Raw genomic sequence first — 26,737 nt, 5'->3', positions numbered from 1 at the left:
CATATCTGCATTCTTCAGACACACTCCATAAAATAGATTGAGGTAAGTGAAAAATTTATCTATAGCATGTTTATCATGGAAATTAATATGTGAACTAGCAAGAATTATAATTAAAAAAAAAAAACAAAAAAAACACGCTTTAATAATAAACAACTACATTGTCTCATTTGATGTTACACGGGGTAGTTATTTTACTAAATTATTTAATCCTGGAAATTCTAATCAAGATAAGATAAACCTGTGAAATTATAGGATCCTCGATAAGAGTACAAAGGTTCTCAAATAGGTCTGTTTACAGTGCGTCAAAATCGAATCGAAGGGAGTCGGTTATATACAAATCTAAAAGAAAACAATATTGGGTCCTGGTTTACCAAACTTCATGAGTGTCCTAGAATGGTTAACAAAAATACTTTTTTAACAATTTACATGATAACTAAATCTCGTGTCCATAGTGGTTTTAAGGGCATGCATTTTTATCTTGAACATGACGTTACGTTATATTCAATTTAGATGAAGGTACACAAGGGTATATAACGTAGAATATCCCTTGTGTATCTTCATCATCGTCAGCCCATATATATTCCCACTGCTACAACACTGGCCTGCTATGAGGGTCACACTTTTGTCAACCACGCTGGCCAAGTGCAGTTTGACAGATGTCACATGCCGCTTTTCATTCGTCACCATGACGGTTTCCTCGCCATGTATTATATGCTTTACCTTTTCGGGTAGTGGCGATGTAAATTGTAAACCACATGCGCAGATAAATTGAAAAATCAATTTGTTTCCTACGAGATCCTCACCACTGATCCACCACTGCTGTTTTACGAATGATTACAGCGTCATTATTATTTAAATTGATCTACATTATAAGATAACTATTAAAAATCATAGTAATATAGCAAAGATGTGTGTAATATGGCGCCAAAAATCACGATTTTGAACAATTAGCAATGAAAAAACATTACAACAGTTTCCCATAGCATCACTTATGCAACTGAGGTCGATGACACGAGCGCTCCCACTGCAATCGACCCGACGAAACTTAGTTTTTCAAGCTTGTATAACTAATTTGTGAATCACTTCCTTCTTATTACTCTTCAGACTTTTCTGTTTTACAACATCCATGCTAGATCTAATCAACGCACCACACCCATTCTTGAAATGTTCAAACCGGTAATGCTGTCTCAAACACGCGTAAATTGTAAGTTTACCTTTATATAATACTAAATGCGCCCGCTGTTTCACCCGCGTAATTCCGTATCCCATAGGAATATCGGGATAAAAAGTAGCCTTTATGTTATTCCAGTGGTCCAGCTGTCTATGTCCCAATTTCATTGCAAACGGTTGAGGGGTTTTTGCGTATTTGCGGATCCCACTAATATTGTAAATGCGAAAGCAACTGGGTATTAGTAGGATAGGATTGGCTGCATACCCCGGCTCCGCCCGGGTAGTCATTTATAGTAATTAAAATATTATAACTATCAAATCTATTAAGTTGGATCAAACTGCACATGGTGTACAAATTTCGGTTGAGTAGTTTAGAAGTCCATCGCCAACAAACAATGTAACACGTAATTTATAGATATTAAACTTACATAGATGCCATATATTTTATGCGTTTGTTGTATTGGTCGTTATTTATTTTATTTTTGTGAAATAACGGGAGTTTAATGTCGGTATCCGTTCAACGACCGTCATCTTTTAATTAGAAATCATGTAGGTATAAGAATATTATAGAATTTAAGGCGCCTGTTTTACGTAAATAGAGTACTGTGTTCCCCCAATAAGTACTAATGTATCGTGGTGTTTATTGAACGTGTATATAGCGTACTGATGGATTTCAGTATCTATAATAATGAATTTATCAATTTCTTGATTCCATTTTGCCGTCTATCAATAAATACTAGACTGACGAATGACGATATATACTTGACGTGTATCAGGCGCCTGTTTATTATGTTTTTGAAGTGAAAACTTCTTTAGGCGCGTTGAGCGTTTTGGTACAGGGTAAAATCCTCGGTTCGCGTCACCGACATGCTAATGATAATTTTTTCAACCACTTTGTATTTATATTTTGTTCATGATTTGTTTAACCCATCATATGTAACTAATAAATAAAACATAAAAAATTTCATGTAATTTTTGCATATAGTTTTAATTACTCTCAACTTAATATTTCCGTTTTCACTTCTATCGGCAGTCCCACGAATGCTACTGTTTTTGTTATTATAGTGGACCAATCTTCCATAGATACCAACGGCCCCCGGGGAAGATATCATGGGTTATGTCAAATTTCTACTGCCTAAACCCCAGTGTTCCGCCGAGTAGCATTAGGGAAGCAGTCACGGGTACTTTTTGTGTAACAGACGACTAAGATTTATTCAAAACTAGCTGCACCCCGTGGTTTCACCCGCGTAAGTTCGTATCCCGTAGGAATATCGAGATAAAAAGTAGCCTTTATGTTATTCCAGTTGTCCAGCTATCTACGTACCAAATTTCATTGCAATCTGTTCCGTAGTTTTTGCGTGAAAGAGCAACAAACACACACACATCCTTACAAAATTTCGCATTTATAAAATATGTAGGATTAAAAAAATATCGGCTAGAATGGAGTGCGATTGATTTATGTTCGTGTTTCGAGCACTTACAATATCACACGTAAAACAATTATCTGATCCGATGCTAAAATAATTTCACTCGCGAAAGTGTTTGACGTTCAACACTTTCTTGTTTGATCTTTATTTTATTATATTATTTACAAATTAACATAATACATCACACTTTTTTTCGCTAATTAAGAAAGTGGGCTCAATTAAAATGCATAGAAGGTGTGTCAAAAAACAATTATTGGGATAGAATATAATATGATATTTTATGTAATACTTAATCACAATATGTAATACTAGTGGTACGCACTGGTTTCACTCATGCACATATATTCCATCAGGTGTCACGTGTACATATCTATCGTTGAAACAAGTTTTGAAATCGGTCCTTCACTCCCTAAAATTAGCACGTTGAAACAAACAAACTTAGTTAACTTTTGTTTTACGTTTGTTATATAGTATAGATAGACATTAGACAGAGTATTTATATATTTAGTAGCATACATAATTTTAGTCTATAAATGTACTAAACTATATGTACAAAGTCGTAGTACTTTTTCGAAACAATCAATCAAGTAATCGAGAAATGCCCATTTCAAATTAACAATGAATTGAAAATCTCATTTAAAATTAGATGCATTTTCTTTGTCCACACCGTTATTTGCAACAGTATCTATAAAATAACGAGTTTTTATCGATAATACCGTAATATTAGCTATTGCATAAGCCAGTACTGCAACAGGGCTGTCAGTTCGCGCCGGTGTTCGGGACCAGCCGGTCTTGGCCCCTCTACTATATTAAAAAACAAAAATGCACATGCAAGTGTGAAAAAAAAAAGTTGTGAAAGTTATCTATCTGTGGTTCTGAAACCCTTAACACTGTTAGGAAATAAGATACTATCAAAAATGGAATGATTAGTGGTGTCCTTCGTAACGTTATTCAATTTCTTTAGCCAAATAGGGAAAAGACGGAAAGAAAGTAGGAAAGTTTGTAAAGTTGGAATGTAGATAAGACGAGCTACCGGTTTGACATGGCTTGTTCGATGGCTACATTCCATGCTGATTAGCGTGATGTCAGTGTGAGCCTACAGCAAATTGCAATGTTTGCTTCGCTATTCTATTCAGAAAAACTGAAGGTTATTTGTATACGTATATCAAAAGATCTTGTATAAAAAACAATCTCCGCGAGCGGTAACGTGAAGTTAAATTAATTTATTAATGTAACGCTTTAAAAACTGATATGGCTGTAGTAATAAAGGAATGAATATACCTACGCTTTGCTTAGAGAACGTGTGTTAGATAGTAGGCCAAATCTATCACATTCTATTATTCTATAAGTAGGTTATTGATACGCATCTATATGTTAATTATATAATGCAGTTTTTAATACTTGATGAAATAATTAGCTCTTGTATTCTAAGCATCAATTTGCAATATGTCGAAACCCGAATAGGTGCAACAGTGCACCTTTCTTAAGATATTTGTGCAGAGAGCGTGAAGCGTGTTGCACCGTTTTTAAACCAATCATTTGCCATACACTTATACCTATATTTTTAACAAGTTGAGCAACTCGACTGCGAGCGTATTTGACTACGACCTTGTTAGGTTAGCCTTATAACTTCTTTTCATAGGTGGAAATAATTTATTATTTTGTTTAAACAGTATAGATACAGCTATCTATGTAAATAAGAAATATTATGATGACGAAAATGTTTACAACTTTATGACAGTAGACAGGCGAAAACTATACGCAACTAACTATAATAGTTACGTATATACTAAGATCGTAATAAGTATTTTATGCATTTACCAACATTCTTATTTCTAAGCGGTATAAAAATGAAAATTAGTGGACAGATACGCGCGTATTGCGTTTTTATCATAATCAAAAAGACATTAAAATTCCTCAATATTGAACACCGCCTCTGCAATATAAATTATTCACCCCTTAACGCTTCATCGGTGAAATACCATACGTAGGTACATAGATGGTATGTCTTAATCTCACATTTCTAACCCAGTTGCTACCAGAACATGTATAAAACATTGCTCATCAAGCAAATCGGAATAAATGTAAATACAATGAGGCAAAAAATCAATTGCATCGACTTCGCACAGTCGTACCAGTCACACCTTTGCAAGACCTGTTAACACAATTTCCTTATCAATGCCTTTGTATTGATTAGTTACGTTGAATTTGAAAATTGATTTTATTTTATTCGATACGAACTTTTGTCTTGTAACATTAAAGAGGATTGAATTAACAACAAACGGATATGAACGAATATAGGAAGGATATCAAAGAATTACAAATTAGCATGATAGGTCTTTAATTAAAACGGGATCTATAATAAATTTTAGTTATCTATTTTCCAGACTTTACAAACATAGCTTACATTAAAAAAATAGATCAATTCCAATCAAGTTTTAACAATAATATAAGTGCATTTTATGCTGTAATATATTAAGAAACTATAAATTGCAAAAGAAAACCAATGACATCAATGTCCAAAGTGGTAGTGTTTTTGCGAGAAGCAGAGGGCACAGAAGTGGATGGTGTTCTGGACACGTGGTGGAGGGGACTGGTGCTGCTTGCCAAGTTACTGGGAATCTGCTACCAACTGCTTTATCGTATTGTTTACGGTTAGCATTATTTTTACAAACTGAGAAATATAAAAATGATATGACTCATAATTAGAATAAGTGATTTGGATGTAGGATACAATGAAATATCATCTGAATTTTTGTCTGTTACTGATTCCACCAACATTGACAATCAATGGACTTTGTACACCTATTAACCTGATGTTCTTTTGAATATATTTATTTTATCTAATATAAAAAATAGCAAATAATGATTTCTTAAAATTGAAAAAGATTAATATCTTATTAATTCAATGAACACATATTGTTACTTTTTTTATCTAATTTAATAAAAGCACACAACCATAAAGTTCATCATATCTCATAATACATGTATTCTAAAAACAGATAATAAATGCATTGAATGAAAACGAATAACAATACAAGCTAAAGACTATGAAGAATGTGTTTATTGTTTTGACCTATATTAGATTCCGATAGCAATCGATAATGCATTGGAGATTCTTGAAGACTTCCCATGAAAGATATATTGTTACATAACATATGGACATTTATCATTGATAATGTCAATAAACACTCGTAGTTTAAGTCCTTTTCAAATTATCTACAAGTTTTACTTTCCCGAGAACTATTACCCCTATTACTTTTTTTGGTGACTAAATTTGGAATGATAATGTTTTATTGCCCTTTGTCCTAATTACCATATCCCGTGAGAATGAAGTATTATTCCGGGTAAAAAGTATCTATATATAATATAGCATTCGGAAATAATGTAGCTTTCTTTTGGTGAAAGAAATTTTAAATCGGACCAATAGTTTTAAAGCTTTTTCGGTACAAACAAAAAACTTTTCCTCTTTATTATATTAGTATACAGTTATTAAATTCTTCCAAATTATGTATATCATTCTTTGTATGATTGCCTTAGCTGGTTTGTGATTGGAACACGCCTAGTAAACAAACAAAAAAATGCTTGTGTCAGGTATCATATTTAGTAATATTAAAAATATATATATCACATTTCAACACTGGCATCTCCAACCTTTTGCTGGCTTCCTCTGTCGCATAATTTTCCGAACATCAGCTCACCTCACCATCCACTCATAAATGTTGAATTAAAGTTATGAGGTGTTTCAGAGCATGTCTTTATTACAAGTGAAATTGCAATTATCGTTAATTTAGGTAACACAGATGTGTACATATGAATAATATAACAGTAAAAATGTAGGGAATGAGCTATTAATGAGATTATTTAATTATCACCGAGACAGTAAACGAGATAATGAAGATATCTTATCAGCAAATAGTTCTGCAGGAAACAATAAAATAACGCAATGAGATATTATACTCTAAAGACATAACTCTATTTATGATAATTGAAAAAACTAAAACCTTGCTGCATTAGTAAAAAGGAGAGTATCTGTAATGTGACAATTTATTTGTATCTCCATTTTACAGTGCCGGAAATAAGAAAAGACTTAATTAAATAAACTTACTTACTTTTTTAATTTCGACGTGTTTTATCAAAAATATCTGATGACTGAAGGCAAAAACATTTTGCTTATCATTAATTTTACATTTCTTTGGTAACTAACTAACTTTGGTTTCTAATTCCAGAATCGAAGGTGCCAGTGGCTGTGATGATGGCGCCGAGTGTTTTCCAAAGAACGAAGTCACCTCGGTCTTCACCAGGAAACCATGCACGGAAACTACAGGTAAATAACAACAAATCACCATTAAATGTGAATACTCTTTGGTTATACAAATGGAACAAAAAGAAGTATATTTTTATATGAAGATGCAGAAGACTGTGAATGAGTTAGGTTATCGTCCTCTTAACGTGTTCTCTTATAAGATTATCAAATCAAACTTTAACTCGTATGCTATAAATGTGCTTTGTAATATATTTATGTATTTCATAGTGCGTGGATATGACGTTATACGTTCTACAATGATACTTACGTTTTAGAAATTTAAAACCTTAAAGAATATTCATAGATACACATGTCGTATGTTCTACTTCAAAAGGCATATTATAATGAAATGTTAACATATTATTGAGATTTAGTCATATGTTTAGAAACAAACTAGTTTATTTTTACTTGTTATTTTCCGTGAATGTTATTCGCAGCTAAATCTAATTCAAGATTCTTGGCACGAGCGTCCAATATCAAAACATTGATGACATTTTCATTCACATATATTTTATATACAAAGAATAAATACAATAATAATTTTAGTTTTTAATGAAGCATAAAGTTTTGTTCTATATTACATGTTAATTAACATTTTTGTTTCCTAATTAATGGGTACGATATCCTTCTATCATCAAACAGTTGAGATATATAGTACTATGCGCGTTGGAACACAGTGGGGTTTTAGTCGGTAGGAATCCGACATAACCCACGGCTCCTTCCCTGGTGCCGTGGGTATCTTATACAAGATATCCCCACTTAAAAAAATATAGTACTATGCTTTTTGTCGCTTGTTCCCGCCAAATTTATCAAAAATGCTGAAACAATAAGTCATATTAATATTTTACCGTTTTAGAATATGTAGTACCGTTAAAAAAAAAAAAAAAAAAAAATAATGTAGTTTCTTCATTTGTTCCATGATTTATGTCATTGGTCTCGGTCAAGTTTTGTGTGTAACTATTAATTTTTATTGATTTACACTATTTACATTATGTCCACAGTTAATTTAATTGTAGTTTTAATTTTAATTTTAATTGTAGTTTAAATTTATGTTTTATTTTTTAGACTAATTATGTATAATTTTTAAGTGTCCGTTAACAAGCCGTGGCAACTTTTAATTAAAGCAACACTCGGTATGTATTTGTATATCTTATATGTATAATCTTGTAATAGTGTATGTTTTGTAAGTTGTCCTAAATAATAATTAAATTAAATTAAATTAAACTTAAGTGTCCACATAATTAACTTAGTTATCCACTGATGTCTTTTACATCCACACATCCATACCGAAATAGTTTATTTGACCTTTGTTAAATGTCAACCTCAATATTAAAAAACCTTCATTAGTTTAATGAGTACAGAAGAGGTGATACATGTCTATAATTCTACATTATTTCTCATTTCAGAATGGAACAGAAGCCAGCCAAGCAGAGAATACGGCAGACTCCAGTCCTGGTAACTCAATATCAGATGCAGAAAATTTTGAGTGTTATGGTGAAGCTGATGGCGACGCACCTAACAACACGTTAGTATCTATCTACTAGCTGCGCCCCGCGGTTTCACCCGCGTAAGTCCGTATCCCGTAGGAATATAGGGATTAAATTTGCCTATATGTTATTCCAGTTGTCCAGCTGTCTACGTACCAAATTTCATTGCAATCGGTTCTGTAGTTTTTGCGTGAAAGTAACAAACACACACGTCCTTACAAACTTTCGCATTTATAATATTAGTAGGATAGGATTATTGTTGTACTTGCAAATATTACTAAGTATTTTCTTAGAACTTATTACTTTTTTAACTGTAAGAGCCAACGGTATATTATTAAATGATAATTCCAATATCGAGAGCATGAATACATAATTTTGACTTTTCATTGCGCATCATCAGAAATACACTAAAAAGAATAATTAAAAAAGATTACTTGCTTAATCACTATGTATTTCAACATTTAATTTAATGAGTTGACAAAGTCTTGCTATTCACGAAACTGTCTAAAACATCTTCAAATCGTTTACGATTTTAATAAAATTTTCAATTAACAACGACCTTAGAAAAAGTTATAATATCGAGCACAAGCATTTATTTCATTACCGTTAAATATATGCGCAGGATATTGCTATGCTTCCGAAAGCAATATAAATTTGACCAATTAAACGCCTCATAAACCTAGAAAAATATAAATATTATTTGGTATACTTAATTGGCAACAGTCACTTCTTTACTTATTTGACACCTATTGTAATTTATTCGAAAATTTACCTATGCATTCTACCTAAAATAGAAGTTATTTGTAACCCATAGGAATGCCATTATGAAATACTAGCTGCGCCCCGCGGTTTCACCCGCGTAAGTCCGTATCCCGTAGGAATATCGGGATAAAAAGTTGCCTATATGTTATATCAGTTGTCCAGCTGTCTACGTACCAAATTTTATTGTAATCGGTCCAGAAGTTTTTGCGTGAAAGTAACAAACACACACACACATCCTTACAAACTTTCGCATTTGTAATATTAGTAGGATTATGATATTAGTAGGATAGGATTTAACGTGTTTGTAACAGTCCAAAATACATAAGTTGCAGAATTAGATAATAAACGCGCCATAAAAAGTCTATGAAAAGTTTTCTTTATACCTTTTTTACAACTTTCTATGATGTCGGTATGTTTTGGGTCTACCCAACTATAAATAGAAATGGATCTTTGAAAAAGTAAGCCGTCTGGGTTGAACTTTTTTTTTACTGGCCAGCCTCATAAAATAACTGGTTTATCTAATGTTGTTTGAATTAACGAGCATTTAGTGTTTATTGTGAATGCTGCCACAATTGACTTTATCTGCGTATTAATTTCTATTTATGCTACAGAATTATTATAAAAAGTATGCAGTGTCGTGAGTACGACTCGCACTAATCGACTTTTTAGTCATTCGATAGTAAAATTATTAAATTCCTATAAAGCCATTTTCTATCAAGCCTATTAAGGAATATAGTAATATTTCCGTTGATGATTTTTTTTTTGCAGAACGGAAAATGGATCACGAAGTCCAGGCAACCCTCTGAACCGGCATTCTTGGACGAGAACCAGCTTAAGGCGGACACCCCCTAGGTTTGTAAACACACACTTTTAATAAATATATGTGTATATTTTACTGTAACAGTTATCTTTCAAATGTATTTTTATTATTTTGTATGTTGTTTCTATTTCTGTCATTATCATTGTATTATAACATATAACATTCTAAAATACACGTTTTAAGATATTACTACCGCATAAGTTGAAAATATATAAATAAAGAAATAAAATTGTGTGTGTGTGTGTGACACACAAAATTTTAATGTAGCTATATAACTAGCTTGTCTAGGACCTATAAGGCATACAAAAACTTGTTTACTTTTAAGTCATATCACGTCAACCTTTTAAAATAAATTATTAATAATGTAATAAAATATTTAAATAATAGTTAAAATTATCTCGAGGAATATAACCCGTGTCCGTACTGTTCCGTATTGACAGATGACCACTCGTTCTTAAAAAAAACTTCTTTTATGTCTTTTTATGGGCACTATGATAATATATTTAGTATTTGTATTTAAGCAGAAAAAATAAAACGTAGAACAAATAGTATAAAATAATAATTGTAGTTCTAGTAGTGTAGAATAGTCTATACCAATACTGCCAGTAATCTATCCAAAATACGTTTTTACGAATGTTTTATTCTACTAACCCGTTCTTCTCATAATATATGTACAAAATAACGTTTTTATAAACGTCGAAATAAAGAGGTTATACGCAAAGAAACACCCATTTAATGTTCTTTAAGTAGTATAGTTTAAGGACTAAATTCCCACAATTAATCAAATGACTAATAAATGGTGGTTTACATAAAAATAACAGTACAATTGAATCCCACGTCGGTTTACTCTTCGCAAACGTTTATGTCAGTAAATCGGTGAGAATTAAAACATTGTTCATAATGGCTCACTTATTTCGACCAACCTTGGAAAATCATTTCATTTTTACTATTTCGAATACATGATATAATTATTGACGTATTTAATAAATAAGTTTTCATAGTCAAATAGTCAATTCTCTATAACTTTTTAGGAAACGAACGATAAAAACAAAGAGATAAATATTTTATTAGTTAACTACATAAAATATTAATGTTATAAACAATAAACATCCCATAACCCATCGCTTGATCCCATTCCGTCATCCATTCATTACTTGATTATCAATTCATTTACACATCGCTACATACAATTCATTTTTGTATGGACTACATGGAATATATTCATCAAAATCATACTTTCAACATTTACCACTGCAATCCACTAGCCCCATTTATAAATAATGTCTGTATTAATTCATGCGAAAGGAAGGCATTTGATCAAACATGTTTAAAGGTGAGCCACAACCATCGCCTTTTAACACACTTTTAATGTTAGGAATAAATTAATAACTTTATTTAAGTTATTAATTCTATATCTATTACAATAAAGTGTACGTTTATATTTACATTATTTTTTTATATTGAATTATAGAAAAACCAAACAAAACCTCTTTTTCTTGTTTATAAAAAATTGAAAACAGTTTAATATTATATAAAAATTATTGTAAGCTTTTATATTTTTATTTTACTTATGTAGTATTTATTTTTGTAATTTTTTGTTTGTATCCTACTTTTGTTTGCTTATTATTCTGTTTTGTTCCTTCGTAGCCATCAAGAGAATCTACCGCATCGCAGATGGGGATCCATGAGACAGTAAGCATTTTTTTTGTTTATTTGTTTATCAAATTTATCGCAAAAGGATAAGGCGTAAAGTATAATATCAAATATGTTTTTTTTATTTCTTATTATATCAGCTTAAAAGTATTTAAGATAATATATCTATATGTGAAAGTCTACCACGCTTCGGCACGAATTGAGCCAGCTCACCCCCACAGAAAACCGACGTGAAATAGTCGCATGCTCCTGTGTTGGAGAATGGTTGTTTTTGTAAACATAATTTTAGATAATTATATTACTCTTTATTATCCTGATATTTAAGCAATTTCCGTAAGTTCCAATAAACAGAAATAGCAAGTTTAACAGTAAGTTTAAGTTTTCTTAGTAATTTTTTCTTCTATTACGTTTCACATGTACATTTTACATGTGTCCTCTGTACCTAAAAATATACCCACTGTACCTTTCTGATGTAGTAACAGTCATTTCTGTTTCGGTTGAGTTTAATATCAAAGTTAAATGCCTTATACAGCTTCTCTGAGAATACGCCTATTGTATTATATAATTATTACGTGTTACTGACCAGTGAAAGTCAAATTTGAAACTTCACTTCGGGTTTTATTTAAAAACTTCGTTTTTAAATATTAACATTAATTTTTTTATACTATGTATGCCTCATTTATTAGAAAAAGAGAACCCTCATAAGAGGCCTGTGTCCCCGCAGTGGGAACATATATGGGCTGATGATGATGATGACGATATCCTACTAAAATAGAGGTGGTATATAATTGTACCATTAAATGAAATAGCCTGAAGTGAGGTTTTATCGCGGAAAATATGTGATTAAAAAGAACCCAAAACTTTAAAGGATAATTTATGGAATCGTTGCTTATTCATGAAAATATAGGGAAAATTATAACAGATATTTTGAGTCATTAATATTATTAATCTATACTAACATTATAAAGCTGAAGAGTGTTCGTTTGTTTGTTTGAATGCACTAATCACACTCAGAAACTACTGGTCCGATTTGAAAAATTATTTCAGTGTTAGATAGCCCATTTATTGAGGAAGGCTATATGTATATGTACCACAGGCGGGCGGACCGCTAGTATTATATATAGGTTAAATTAATTTATGAACATGTAATACTTTACTTTACTAAAATGGATGCTTTTAAAAAGATAGAAAACGTTTTGTTTTTGGAACGAAATGCAAAATATTATTCCTTTGAAATCGCCCGTTAGTAATGAATTATTATTTACAGTAATATTTAGTTATACTAACGAATGATTTTCAATCCATTGCTTATACATTTCCGTCCAATAGTGTATAAATAAATAATAATGTAAACAATTAAATATTAACGTCACCACTATAATATCAAAACTCGAGCAATTAAACACACTAAGGCGATAAAAAGTTGCCTGGAACAACTGGAATAACATATAATTCCAGTTGTTCAGCTGTCTATGTACCAAATTTCATTGCAATCGGTTCAGTAGTTTTTGCGTGAAAGAGCAACAATCACACACACATCCTTACAAACTTTCGCATTTATAATATTAGTAGGATAGTAGGAAAGATTAGTAGGATAGGATAGGATTTTGAAATAATTGTTTAATACATATGATGATAAAATTTTGACCAAGTATTGAAAAATTAGGTTAAGAAATGATATTTTAACCGTAAGGTTCCCTCCATTCACACTAAAGTTACCTTCACTAGCAAGGTACCGTTCATTAGTCTAATTAATAGTAAACCGATTAACGGGATTCAAATGCCTTGTTAATTTTAAACTGAGTAAACAAAGTAAATAAATATTAGCACATTATTATTTCCCTATGAAAACTTGATTATACTTGAGTACATTATAGATTTATTATTCATAAAAATATCGAATGAACAGCAGTGAACCTTCAAAAAAATTTTAGCTTAATACAATATATTAACGTAGAATTATAATTTTATGACAGAATTGACTGTAAAACATAATTTAACGTCATAACATGGATATGTTTCAATAGATATATTATGTACTAGCTACGCCCCGCGGTTTTACTCACGTATGTCCGTATCCCGTAGGAATATCGGGATAAAACACACACACATCCTTACAAACTTTCGCATTTATAATATTTGTAGGATTAGTAGGATGTATAGATATTTAGATTTTTACCCTTTTAAATTGTATGTATGTCACATAAATAGATAAGAACCTCTTCAGCTATATTTAATTTCTTCTTTGTAACATCGCCGCCTTTCAGCTACCTTTTAACGTTTCCACATAACCGGGAAGACTAAACCGCACATTAAATCTTTCGTAAATAATGTGCTAATCTTAAACGTGTAAAACTGCGCCATATACGAGAAAAGTGCATAAAAATTGCACAATCTACGTTAATACCGTAACACTGTTACTTGTTCCGCTTAATATAATTATGAAGGCATTGTGTAGAATTGTAGAGTAATAATTCTTTGTATTCAATTTCCACAGCACATTTCATATAAAATTTATTTCGTACGACATAATAGACGATATATAAAATATGCTAAATAACATCTTATATATAAAATTCTCGTGTCACAATGTTAGTCTCTATACTCCTCCGAAATGGCTTGACCGATTCCTCTGAAATTTGGTAAGCATATTGGGTAGGTCTGAGAATCGGCTAACATCTATTTTTCATACCACTAAACGATAAGAGTAAGGCAGAACAGCGTTTGCCGGGTTCAGCTAGTACTTACATAGAAATGTCGGTGTCGAGCACGCTATGATAATATATGAATTGAGCCAGCGGGCACCGGGGAAGGTACCACGCCCCCATAGAAGATCAGAGCGAAATAGTAGCATTCCGCTATGACATAAAAAATTGCATCTGGTTCCCTAACAAAATACAAAACTAAAGTTTTATTGAAATAAATAATAAACAGCTTCGAAATTATTCCAGACTAACATGATTTGTTTCCAATTAGACATTTGGAATTCGGCTAACGTTAACCATAATAAACCATTTATTTGCTTTTCTTTTACATCCGAATCGTTTACGAGAAACAAAAATACGCTGAGATATTTACAAACAAACGTCTCGGAATAACATTCTTGGAATGACACCGTAGGCGTTTTATTCGCATCCTACAGGTGATAGATGTTAGGCTATTCACAGGCGTAGCGTGATCGTATCCGGCCGCAAACTGCTTAATAATTTAATAACGGACTGTTTCACTACCATTGTGGATAATTCATGTTGCGATGCCAGCCCGGCTCATCATTACGTTTGTTGATGCGTCAGTGCCTCGTTTGCTCGTGCGTCGTACGGTTCCCGCGTATTTTGCTATTCTTTTTTTAAAATTGTGGCAAAGGAAACGTCCCAAACAGCCAGGCGTGAATGGAAATCCAATTAGTGATGTGAAGTGATTGGATGAAAATCGTAACTTTCCACATTGTGGAGTGTTTGAGAGAGTTGTAGGCGTTTGTTTATAAAGCTGGAGCGGCACGGTGTTCACATGTATTACAGAAAACGACCTCACAGGTTATATGTGTTTATTGTATCAATTAATTTAAATTGAAGTATGTTATGAATTGATCAATTTAATTTATAAAATGAAAACTATCCTACACAATCATAAAAATTCCATGAAACTTAACGTGTTAAAATACCACCTAACATAATTATTGTAAAAATTGCTATCAATCATCTAAATTTACAAATTGCATAATTCATCGTTCAACTGAGTAGGCAATTAAAAAACTGTTCCATTTGGCCGGATCATTATTTATGCTCTAATTATTAAATTCAAACAGAGAATGTATGTTAATGAGTCTTGTTTAATTTTGCCATTGAATTAGTTAGCACTCACTTTTAACAACGCGTAAAATGAAAATACCATTGTTGATTGCATTTTTATCAAATACCTATGTAGCATTACGCACGCGGCTGTTTATAATTATTAAAAAACACAGGGGCTGTAAAATTTAAAGTGTTATGTTACAAAAATAATAATAGAAGATGTAAACAGAAAAAAAATGTTATTGCAATCCGTTTGGACTTAGATATATCGTCCGTTTGGCGACCAAATACCACAACAACAAAACTTTTTCTATCAAAACTTCTTAATAATAAAAGAACTCTATATATATAATAAATAAACTGGCCAGCATTAATATATATATTTTTTTCTTTTCTTATGTTCAATCTTGGCAATACTGGTAATCGATATGAACTGTTATTGCTAACGAAGACGTAACAAATAACAATGCCTAATAAAATTAATATTCTGTCCTTGTATACGCTCAGTAATATTCGTATATCTAAAGTGACCCAGCTGAATAATCATACAATGTTTTGCAATGTTCTTGGTATAATATTATAACATCATTTATTTAGATATCCAGTCACTATATACTACTAATATTATAAATGCGAAAGTTCTTGAGGATTGATGTATGTGTACGTGTATGTTTGTTACTCTTTCACGAAAAAACTACTGAACCGATTTCAATGAAGTGTGGTACGTAGATAGCTGCGTGAACATCACATGTTTTATATTATAGCTTATAGTCTTCCTCTGTAAATGGCCAATCTAACACAGAAAGAATTTTTAAATCGAACCAGCAGTTCCTGAGATTAGCGTGTTCCAACAAACGAAAGCTCAACAGCTTTATAATATCAGTATAAATGTAGTTGTTACTATTAATTATAGATGTTGTGAAATATATAATATACTTTATATTATCAGCCATGGCTGTCCCACTGCTGGGCAAAGACCTCTCTTCACTCAGTCCACATCTCCGTATTGTGAGAAAATCGTAATAAATATTGTATTTCATTACTCTAACTTGATGTGTTAACTTATTAGTATTAGTTCCATAATCGCTAATCCAATTGATTGAATTAAAATATTTTCTGAAAGCCCTGTAATATTTCGTCCACATAGATACTATTGAGTTCACCATATCCATTCATCATCTCCCCAACTAAAGCTATTGTATCGCTTTACCACATTAAAAGTCATTATGTTCGCATTTGAAAGTACCAAACACTTTCCTTTTATGAAATCAAAGACATATATCGCCGAGTGTGGTCACATAACAATTGCACATTTTATACAATTAAATTAATATCACAGTGTATCTAAGTGGTAGATGCGTCGCTTTCTTACACAATTTCACGGCGTGCGCTCGCCCATGTGCTATTTACAGATTTCACTTCTCCCTCCACTACATTCCTCCCTTTTTATGATTCTTTGAACCTAATGATCCCTATTAATTTTAATACTCAAGTAACTCTGTCTATCTCTGCTTCAAGAAGCTACTGAACCACTATGGTACAGAGATAGTTTGAGAAACGAAAAAGGACATAGGATATTTTTAATCTCGGAGATATCACGGGAACCGAAACTATGTAGGGAATACCCCGGACTATCTACTTTTCCTATGACTACTCGATCAAAGCCGCGGGCCTTAGTGATACTTAGTCACTATTCTCAGAAGTGACTGACTGACTGACTGACATAGTAATCTATCAACGCACAGCCCAAACCACTGGACGGACTGAAATTTGGCACGCAGATAGATGTAATGACGCTAAGAAAGTATTTTGGTAAATTCTACCCCCAAGAGCATAAATAGGGGATTAAAATGTGTGCTATGAAAATTTATTAGGACCGCGAGGGCGAAGCTGCGGGCAACAGCTAGTAGTTGATATGCATATTCGAACAATAATATACAAAAATGTCTGAAATGAAACCTATGGCACCCGGGCAAAATCATCCACCACCACCTATGAACGTTCCGCCACACATCTCGGTGGAGATTTTCGACTTGAATCGATAACTCGATAAATTCATTTCAGAGTTAAGTATTGGAATTCGAATTGATATTTTCATAAATGGTGAACATTTACACCATTTACGAAAATATCAATTTTGTGCTTTTAAACCGTCCTGTTAGTCCTAACTTACGATGAAATTCACGTAAGAATCCAAAACATCGTTCAGACAAATAACTGTTTTATGAACATAAGATCTATCTCCGATTTACGAAAATAAACGATTGCTAGGTAAGGTGAATATAAATATAACCAAATAAAACTATATTAACTCTAACACGTTGTTAAATTATGATGTAAATATCTGTTGAAAATTTTACTGTGATCTTACCGAAACATCGAGCACTTTCTACTAGATACCACCTTTAATACTTAAATACGAAAATTTGAATTCTTCCCTGAAAAATTTACTAAAATTCTGTACCCATATGAATTTTGGTATCATCTCAACCGATAATACCTGCAGTTTGAAACCTGTATAGCTCTTCCAAGCAAACATTAAATTTATGTACATATATATGTATACCTATTATGCTAATCATACTACGCGCTACGCTTTTGTGTGACAAGTTTTAAGACTAGGTTTTGACAAAAAAATTAGATCATGGGTCTTTAGATTTAGCATGGTTCGGTATCCATTCAATACAGTATTGCAAAACAGTAAGCTGATGTTAATTTTCCCACACATTTCGTTCAACGTTCATTAACAATTCGGTGAAATTACGATTGCATTGTTTCTTCCATTACGTACAATAGCTAATTTACCGTTTTTGTAAGATTTTACTGTAATATTTTTATGCAGACATCGCACTTTTTTAACGTCCTAATATGTATTCATAATCTGCACGACTTTTAACTGCTATAGATTAAAGAACTATGTATCTAATTATTTTTATTTTGACTTTTTGCAAGACTCATTACTATGCAAGATGCCTGAGGACCGTATTTTCACTCACTTTTGCGACATCTTAATTTGTCTCGAGTTTTGTGCTCTCTGATATTTGTTATCACGTTACAATATATATTATCCATTTTTTAAAGTTTAATTAAAAATTAAATACAGTTTCGCCTTTTTGCCGCGAAAACGGAGCAAATATCACTAAAGTATCTGTTATAATTGTATCTGTTACAAGGTATTGTTAAACTCCCAAATAAAGGTGTTTTAGTTTCATCGCATTGTAAAGTAAAAAAATAAATATACACATACATTATATAACAATTACGTGCACACAGACAGAATGGAACATAAAATGTTATAATTGCACGCTCTGAACAATAATGTTTCCTTCTTTCTCCTAAATAACGTTAAAATATTAACCCGGATATGATCGTTTTGTTAGTCGTTTGTCGGTGTTTGATTAATTGTTGCAAAAATATGACCTAACTATGCAAGTAATTTATATTTATATTGGTGTGTAAAAAAATATTAGATACGTATTATACCTACCTACCTACTGTCATACACACATATGTCTTAGGACATTTAGAATATTTTAATTAACGTAATAAGGGTATCATTGTTATTATTCACAGCGCTTACAATATAATAATGTGATAAATAATTAATTAACGTTATTTTATCTTTGTTTCAGCTCGGGAAAACGACAAATCGGATCCAATGTCTTAGCAAGGTAATATTTGAGTTATTTTCTTATTTTAAAACGACCAGCTAATGTAACTTATATTTAGCGAAAACTTACTAAAATTCCGACATTCTAACCTTGAACACAGCCACTGCACATATTATTACGACGTCGAGGGGACCATTACTTACAGTGCCATCTAGAGGTACGGGGCCGTACTATTATAACAACGTTAAACCTTTCCCTTTACACAGATGGCGCTGTCTAGTTCATTACTTTGATAACAGATGGCGCTACACACAACACCTCAAAATTGTCCTTAGGTGTCCTGAATGTGATGGAATGTAGCATTGTTATTGTTTTAGCCAATTGTACCGGTCGTCGTCCTTCAACTCGTCCGGGTGCGGGTCAGGCGGCGAGCCCGCAGACGATATGTACTCAGATGTGTCGCTCGAGGAGGACGTACAAGGACTAAATTATAAGGTCAGTTGCTTTGTATCTCAACAGCTGATGGCTACAAGACGTTGGTACGTTGGAAACGGCGTTTTTGGATCGGTCGAACGTTTCTAAAAATATGACAATAAAATGGACTGATCAGACACAGTGCTGCTTTACCCACTAGTTGTAAAGTAAATATGCAAGATTAAAAAAACTATCGTCTTCATCTTCGCCGACTTGTGACCTTGAAGAACGTTGAAATTACTTACGAACTGTCTACAAGGAATTATTAATCATATGAAAAGTTTACATCTCAAGAAGATATACCTATACGTATAGACGGAACTTCATAGTACCTATTCGTTCAAAAATAAAACACGTCCCTCTTTTCGACTCATTAATTCCCTACTACCGCCTATGATCAAAATAGCGACGTCATTCGATAAAAAAAACGTTCTAGATATTATTATTGACTGTATAAAGTCTTAAGCTAATTAAGAAAACATACAAATCTTTATTACCACGTTTACTCTCATGGCACATGTCCTCACAGTTACATCACGGAATCAATAGGACGTGAATAATGCGATTACGTCGCATGTAACAAGAAAAACTCGAGTTTTCTTTGAAAATTTATTTATCAGGTGGTGTCACTGTTCTACATACTTGTAGCGAATTTTATTGTCTACTTCCTTCCACGGCGATATCTATGCAAATTATAACGTGTTCTGAATCGAATAATGTGATATATGTGAGGTCTACGACTCATACGCTCAGTACAAATAAACTAAAGAGCAGTTTAGCCTTAACCTTACCAGAGAACGTCATCTCAAGATCATCTCGGAAAATTTCAGCTGTCTAACGCTATCACGGTTCATGAGAACCTGTCATAGACATATGGACAACGAATATCGTAGTACTTAATAAGACTCCGTTTTATCCTTTTGTGTAGGATCAAGGAAATGCTTTTATCTGCCAGAAAGGAGGTCAAATCGTAACCATGTGCGAGATAAAGAAATAATCGTAACAAATTATCAACTATTTTATGTATCCTTCGGTTTGAAGGTCAAATATATTTCTGAAAACCGTTTCTAATTGTGCTACAACATATCAAATTACCCAGAACCGACGGACGGCTTACACGAATCCAGCTTCAATCAAAAATAGGTCTTCGTCATACATTGGAGTCACGGTCATGACTAACAGTGATAATTCTGCCGGCATAGAAGATGACTCGTTCAAGCAGTTGCGAAATAAAACACCTGTTCGCGTTAGAAGTGTATAGTTAAAAAATAATAGAAAATACAAACAACTAAATTATTCTGTCGATCCTAAGGATAATAAGATAAACGCATGAAATTATTGTATTGTCAACGATCTTTGATAAATGTACAGTTTTTGAATAAAATCTGTCCGTTTGAAGTGGGTCAAAATCGAGTTGGAAGGAGTCGGTTACATACAAAAATAATGCATAAAAACATACAAAAAGCCATAAAGCGTGTTCTTTTATAATTTGAGCTATAATTTATAGTACCTATTTATATATATAATTCTTATCTTTTTTGCATTTTTAAAAAGCAATAGTGCACTATTCCTTTCAAAATTAGTAAGTCCTTTCACGTGAATTTAACCGCGGGCGTAAGACATCAACAACAATTTCATCTAATTCATGATATGATAATGACGAATTTGACGACAAAGTATAGGTATATTCAACTCTCGTTTTGTTGAACATGTGCTTTTATCTTATTGTAGTTAAAATACTTCTTCAGAGATTATCAAAAGAGAGAAAAAAAGAACATTGTTCTAGTATCAGTTACAATTAACGCCAAATAAACCTAATGATACGGAACAATAATCGCGGAAGCAAATTTTTCCAATTTCACAAAGATGCGCTCTACTGGACTGTGGTATATTATCTGTCTCTTTATACTGTGATATTAAACTATTATTAAATTATAAATTTGAAAGTTATATTCAGTATTTACATATCAAAAATGTTTGTATTTATTATTTTAACAATTATCGTTTCATGTTGAATTACGCATACACGCACGCATTGTATTTGTCGCAAGCGACTATTAAATTGATTAAGAAATTACAAGCTATAAATCAAATAAATTACGTGCTATAAAAATATAATCAATAAAATTCAAAATCTATAGCGCATTATTGAAAATTAATATACAAACAATAATTGTATCAGCAAACCGTGAGATTTATTTTGATACAATATCAAATCCAAGGTCGTGTTGGCAAATTTCCAATCCAAGAATAGATATGTTTAAAGTATATTCAATGTTTTCATGAATAATAACCAATAACTTACTATTACAGTTATTAATAAGATGCTATTGAATCTTTGGGTACTCCCCGCTTGTCAATTTTAAACGACGTCTTCTCTCAGATGCCAGATCTGTCATCGTACGCGTTAGAAAAAAATAATGAATACATTAACGTCACTTTTTTATAACATTATCCATATAATATGATATAACAATTATATATTCATTCATGTGCCAGGGACTTCTTGACTAGATATGCGGATATGTTATTCCGAAATGCCACCCATTATCTACCTACAGTCTAAATAACTTATTTAAATCCAGCAGCTTTGCGTGGAAGACCATCTTCACATCTACACGTGCGTTTAGAATGTGAAAAATATTTGTGTTACAATAATGTCGATAAAGGCCAGGAAGAATGTACTAATCCTATAATATTAAAACAAAAAAGAGTCTAAGAATGGTGTGTGTTCGTTATTCTTTCACGAGAAAACCACTGACCATATTTTGATTGTAGTTGGCAGCGATCTAAGTAATGAACCAGAATAGCACATGCTTTAGCCCATTCTCGTCCGAGGATGAAACCATGTGGCACATCTAGTGAATCCCACATTTTATTAATAATGTATACATAATTTGAACGTTTTGATCCTGCCTTCTACGGAAATTACCTCACCATTTCCTATTATTTAAACTCAATAAAAATATTGAATTAAGCAGTCTACATGTATGATCTGATCAACGACCCCATTAATATGGCTTATTTTGAATATCAAGGAAAAGGATTTTAAACAATACAATGTACATGTACCGCTTCATTAGACAATGCGTATCGGTAATAATGGCCGACGGAAACGGTCCCTCAGCTGCGCGTGCGCCGCTTCCGGTCAAACGCGTGTCCCTTTTGATAAACGGCCGATTTAAAATTGGAATCATGCTCTTCATCAACTTGAGATTCATAATTCGAGTTATAGATATGTATTATACTCTATTAGGTTCTCATCGTTTTTATCGGTATAATATTTATTTACGATTAACACAATATGTTAGTTTTCTTCATTGAAAATACCTATGTTTTTAGTATTTCTGTTTCTTTTGTAGGAATAAAATATTAGCAGCGTAATTATCAAAAATTTAAGAGTGAAATTGATCAATCCTCCAAATTAAAATTACGCTTGTAGGTCATAATCAGAACTTAACTATTTGATACGAGCTTCCTACAATGTTAAGTTGAAATGAATGAAAGGTCATTTAAAATAAGTTTTATTTTGTAGACGTTCGAAAAATATTCGAGCCAGCTACGAAATACTGTCGTATATATTTTAATATGTATCAACACTTTCTACACCCATTAGCGATGTTAATTTAAATTATTACCCAATAAATTCAATAACGTTTCGTTCATACTTTCTATTATTCACTTGATATTATTGTTTGTATATTCAAAATGGTCAGTAAGGGCCACATTCAAATCAACGTAGGCGAGAGTACTCTGGCCGGGTGTTTCGCAATTTTAACTTTGCGGTCGTACCTTCACCATCCTTATAGTAAATATAGAACCATAACGATCTATGGAGTGCTTTATGCGACTTGCAAATACCTAATGCGACGGACAATAGGTGTTCAGAGAAATCGTAAGCGACTTCGCCATACTAAATGTATGAAAGCGCTGGTCCTTTGTCATAAATTTTAAGTTGTTTTACGAGAACACTTGAAACGGTAAGGGTCGTGGAGTGTGGCGTACGTTTAAAAAGTTTGAATAGTACTTACAACATACAAATGGGGGGTTTCAGAATAGAGTATTTTTAAGGTGCAGGGCAAAAGGAAATAAAAACTGTTTGCCAAACTAAAAATTAAATACTCAGAAACCTGACAAATATTGTAAAGTATTTCAAGAATAGCCTAAACCAGACTAATATAGGTTTAATTTTAAAGGTTTTCTATTCTTTTTTTAATCAAGTAAGTATACAAGTATTTATAATCTTAGTTATGTTTGATTCAATAGATTCTAAAAATATAATTATGGCACTACGCAAATGCATCTAAATATACAGATATGTAAACCTGTTAATAAGGAATAATCGATGTAAAAATAGCTAATCGAATCAATGCGCACGTAAATATATTATTATTGTTATTATTTTTCCACGTTTTACGACATGGTTATGACCTATACAGAAACCCTAGAAGTCAAGTCAAGTAAGACCAAGTATAGCATTAACCTAGAATAATCGTCTTGTGTTACAACTGCGCAGAACCTTTTAAATTTATAAATACATGTTGTTAATATAGGTCATTACTGTTTTCTTAGTGAATGTGTAACATATTTTGCGTAGTGTTTAATCCAATTTAAACAATCTAGCGAAGGTTTTCTGTTTGAATAAATAGGAATTTATCTTGGAATACGTTAGCATGTTTCAAATAATTCTAATTCTTAATTGCAATTGATTACTTTTATAGAAAAGTGATTTTTATGTGATTTTTTTTTTATCCCGTACCTTACCAGCCTGTAACTTATTATAAAATGTTTTGGACCTCTTTGGTGAAGAACACTAAAGTATGTGAAGACTTGCTTTATTCACAATGAAATCCTATTGTGCTATTTTTTTTACTTTTCATACTTATTCCTTGGACAAAAAGGTCCTTTCCCGGTCAAGTTGAGGTTGACTCATTTTATTTTAGAAACTGTAGAGACTAGAACTTACGCCATAATTTTAATTCTTAGAATTCGTATATAGGATAAAAACGTCTTAACAATTTCTAACAGATTTTTAATAGGATCGTACTCTCAATATTTATTTTTATTTAAAATACATGGGTTTGTTTGAAAAATACATTAAGATCACACGTACATATATCCAATGGTGCAAGAATTTTTGAAATCGGTCCAGTAGTTTCTGAGATAAGCGCGTATAAAATAAAGAAACTGTAAATTGTATCTATGATTATAATATAAAGATATATTGTAATAATAGTTACAATTCGCCACCATCACAAAAACCACAAGCCTGAAAATCAACAACAACAACAACAAACTTTCATCACCATTTATCACGCGGTTCACAGTTCACATATATAAAGTCGTCCATGTTAAACCAATTAAAACATGTAATACACACTTATAAATCATACACGGCTGCAATTGGTATAGACAATAGACTATCAGTGGGTGTCTGTGGGCAGATTGGTGTCAAGGATATCGGGAGGTACCCGAATATTTCTGATTACTGGGAACATTGTTGTGTTACAATGTTATTAATTGCCGTGGTTACGCTCGCTGGTTAATTGTAGTACTCAAAAACGAAAGGGAATTTATTGCCAAATTATCCTTCAGTGTACTATGTGTTATCTTGTTTTGTTATGATGTAAGGAAACTAAAATAACTAACGGAACAACCATTTTTATACGAGTATTTCAAGGTACTGCTATGTATATGTATCTGGTATCTATCGATTTAAAAACATTGATATGAATCGAATATCTACACCATAAAGTATATATAAATTATAATTTCTGTTTGTTACTTTGTAACGGAGTTCTCAAATATTTAAAGATGCGTATTTTTAGTAGCCCGATTGTAACCTCTAAACTGGTCCTAAATAAATATGGAAAAAAAAATCTACACTGAGGCTGGTAAAATATGAGATTATAATTACTGACAGATTTTTATGATGACTTGTGTATTAATTAATATAAAATTTATAAAACGGAACATTATAAATACATAAAATAAATAATACCTCCGACGCAAAAAGAGGGGTCTCCCAACGCGACGCGTTTTTTATATTTTTAGATTTATTAATACATTCTTAGATACTTTAAGATTAAATTTATTTTATTATTTTTTACTTTTTTAAGAGAAATTAAGTTCTTGTGTCGGGTTTTATTTAATTTTTAATTTCCAAAAAAACAAAAATTTAAATGTGCGCATAAATCTGAAAAGCGACCTCTCGATGTAACGCCGTTAACTTACTTAATAAAAACAATCTAGTTGGTGTCTCCCTACTTATTAATTAATCAATTTGTTTGTATCTTTTCTTTTAAAGTTTTTTATATATGGTGATGTTAAAAAACTATAAATCACGTATCCTCTTACAAATATATACATATAACAACTTGCGTCCGAGGTTTAATTTATGACGCAAAGGATCTATATCATTGAACCTTCCATTGAACTGCATCCGTAATATGAAACCATAATAATATACGAGCCTATGGCCTATATGCCTATTATATTAAATATGGTTTATTTATTTCCATTGGTACTTATCTAGCAAGTGCAAACTCTTAAGACCCATTAGTTATTTCATGTACATTCTTATCTTAGTTAATCTTGAAGGATATCTTATATCGCCAACATCTCATGATTTTATCGTTACTCGAATATTCTTCAACCAATACGTTATTAATACAACAAAAATGAAGGAACCAATTTATATTTAGAACAAATTCAATAAAAATTCTAACCTAGAATAAAAAAACCATCTGTACAAAACGATTCATTGCAGAAAACCTAGCCTTTCAAGCCAATTAGCAAATATTCATAACAAATTGCATATGTCATAAAGTCAATAAGAAGAGATTAAACAACACATAACCCGCCGCATTTGTACAACTTCACTGCCTATTATCTAACCAGAATGGTAGCGTAAAAACATGTGAAACTAAAACTATAAAGAACCCGTGTGAAAATTCAACGCATTGTACAATTTATCGTGTATTACAAATCTACAATTACGCTTCATTAGACGAGATTGATACTTTTGATTTGGACTTTCCTATTAATATTGCTTTTTCTTTAATTGCGCGATAATTTAACGATTGTGTCATGTTTTGCTTATGTCTTTTGAAATTAAACCGTTTTATATGCTCGTTTAGCGAAATCTTATTTGTACGAAAAGTAACACAAAATTTCCGTGCTTTTGTATAAACCATAATAAAAGCATTGCATATTCAATTCACATGATTTTTTTAC

General features: G+C 32.0%; 1 protein-coding gene across 1 annotated transcript in view; it reads left to right on the top strand.

Moving 5' to 3' along the window:
• The first annotated feature begins 5,022 nt into the window (after window positions 1-5,022).
• LOC119828203 (rab11 family-interacting protein 4) overlaps window positions 5,023-26,737 on the top strand; it is a 43,620-nt gene continuing 21,905 nt past the window's right edge. Inside the window, exons 1-7 of the mRNA XM_038350304.1 lie at window positions 5,023-5,251; window positions 6,827-6,924; window positions 8,310-8,428; window positions 9,921-10,004; window positions 11,620-11,664; window positions 19,049-19,087; window positions 19,405-19,522. Of these exons, the coding sequence (XP_038206232.1) occupies window positions 5,104-5,251; window positions 6,827-6,924; window positions 8,310-8,428; window positions 9,921-10,004; window positions 11,620-11,664; window positions 19,049-19,087; window positions 19,405-19,522 (651 nt within the window). The 5' untranslated portion in view covers window positions 5,023-5,103. The remainder of the gene's footprint in view (window positions 5,252-6,826; window positions 6,925-8,309; window positions 8,429-9,920; window positions 10,005-11,619; window positions 11,665-19,048; window positions 19,088-19,404; window positions 19,523-26,737) is intronic.

This window comes from Zerene cesonia, chromosome 7, assembly GCF_012273895.1.
Source record: "Zerene cesonia ecotype Mississippi chromosome 7, Zerene_cesonia_1.1, whole genome shotgun sequence".
NCBI lineage: Eukaryota > Metazoa > Arthropoda > Insecta > Lepidoptera > Pieridae > Zerene > Zerene cesonia.
Note: the sequence above shows the minus strand (reverse complement) of the source record. Positions and strands in the feature narration are given on the sequence as shown.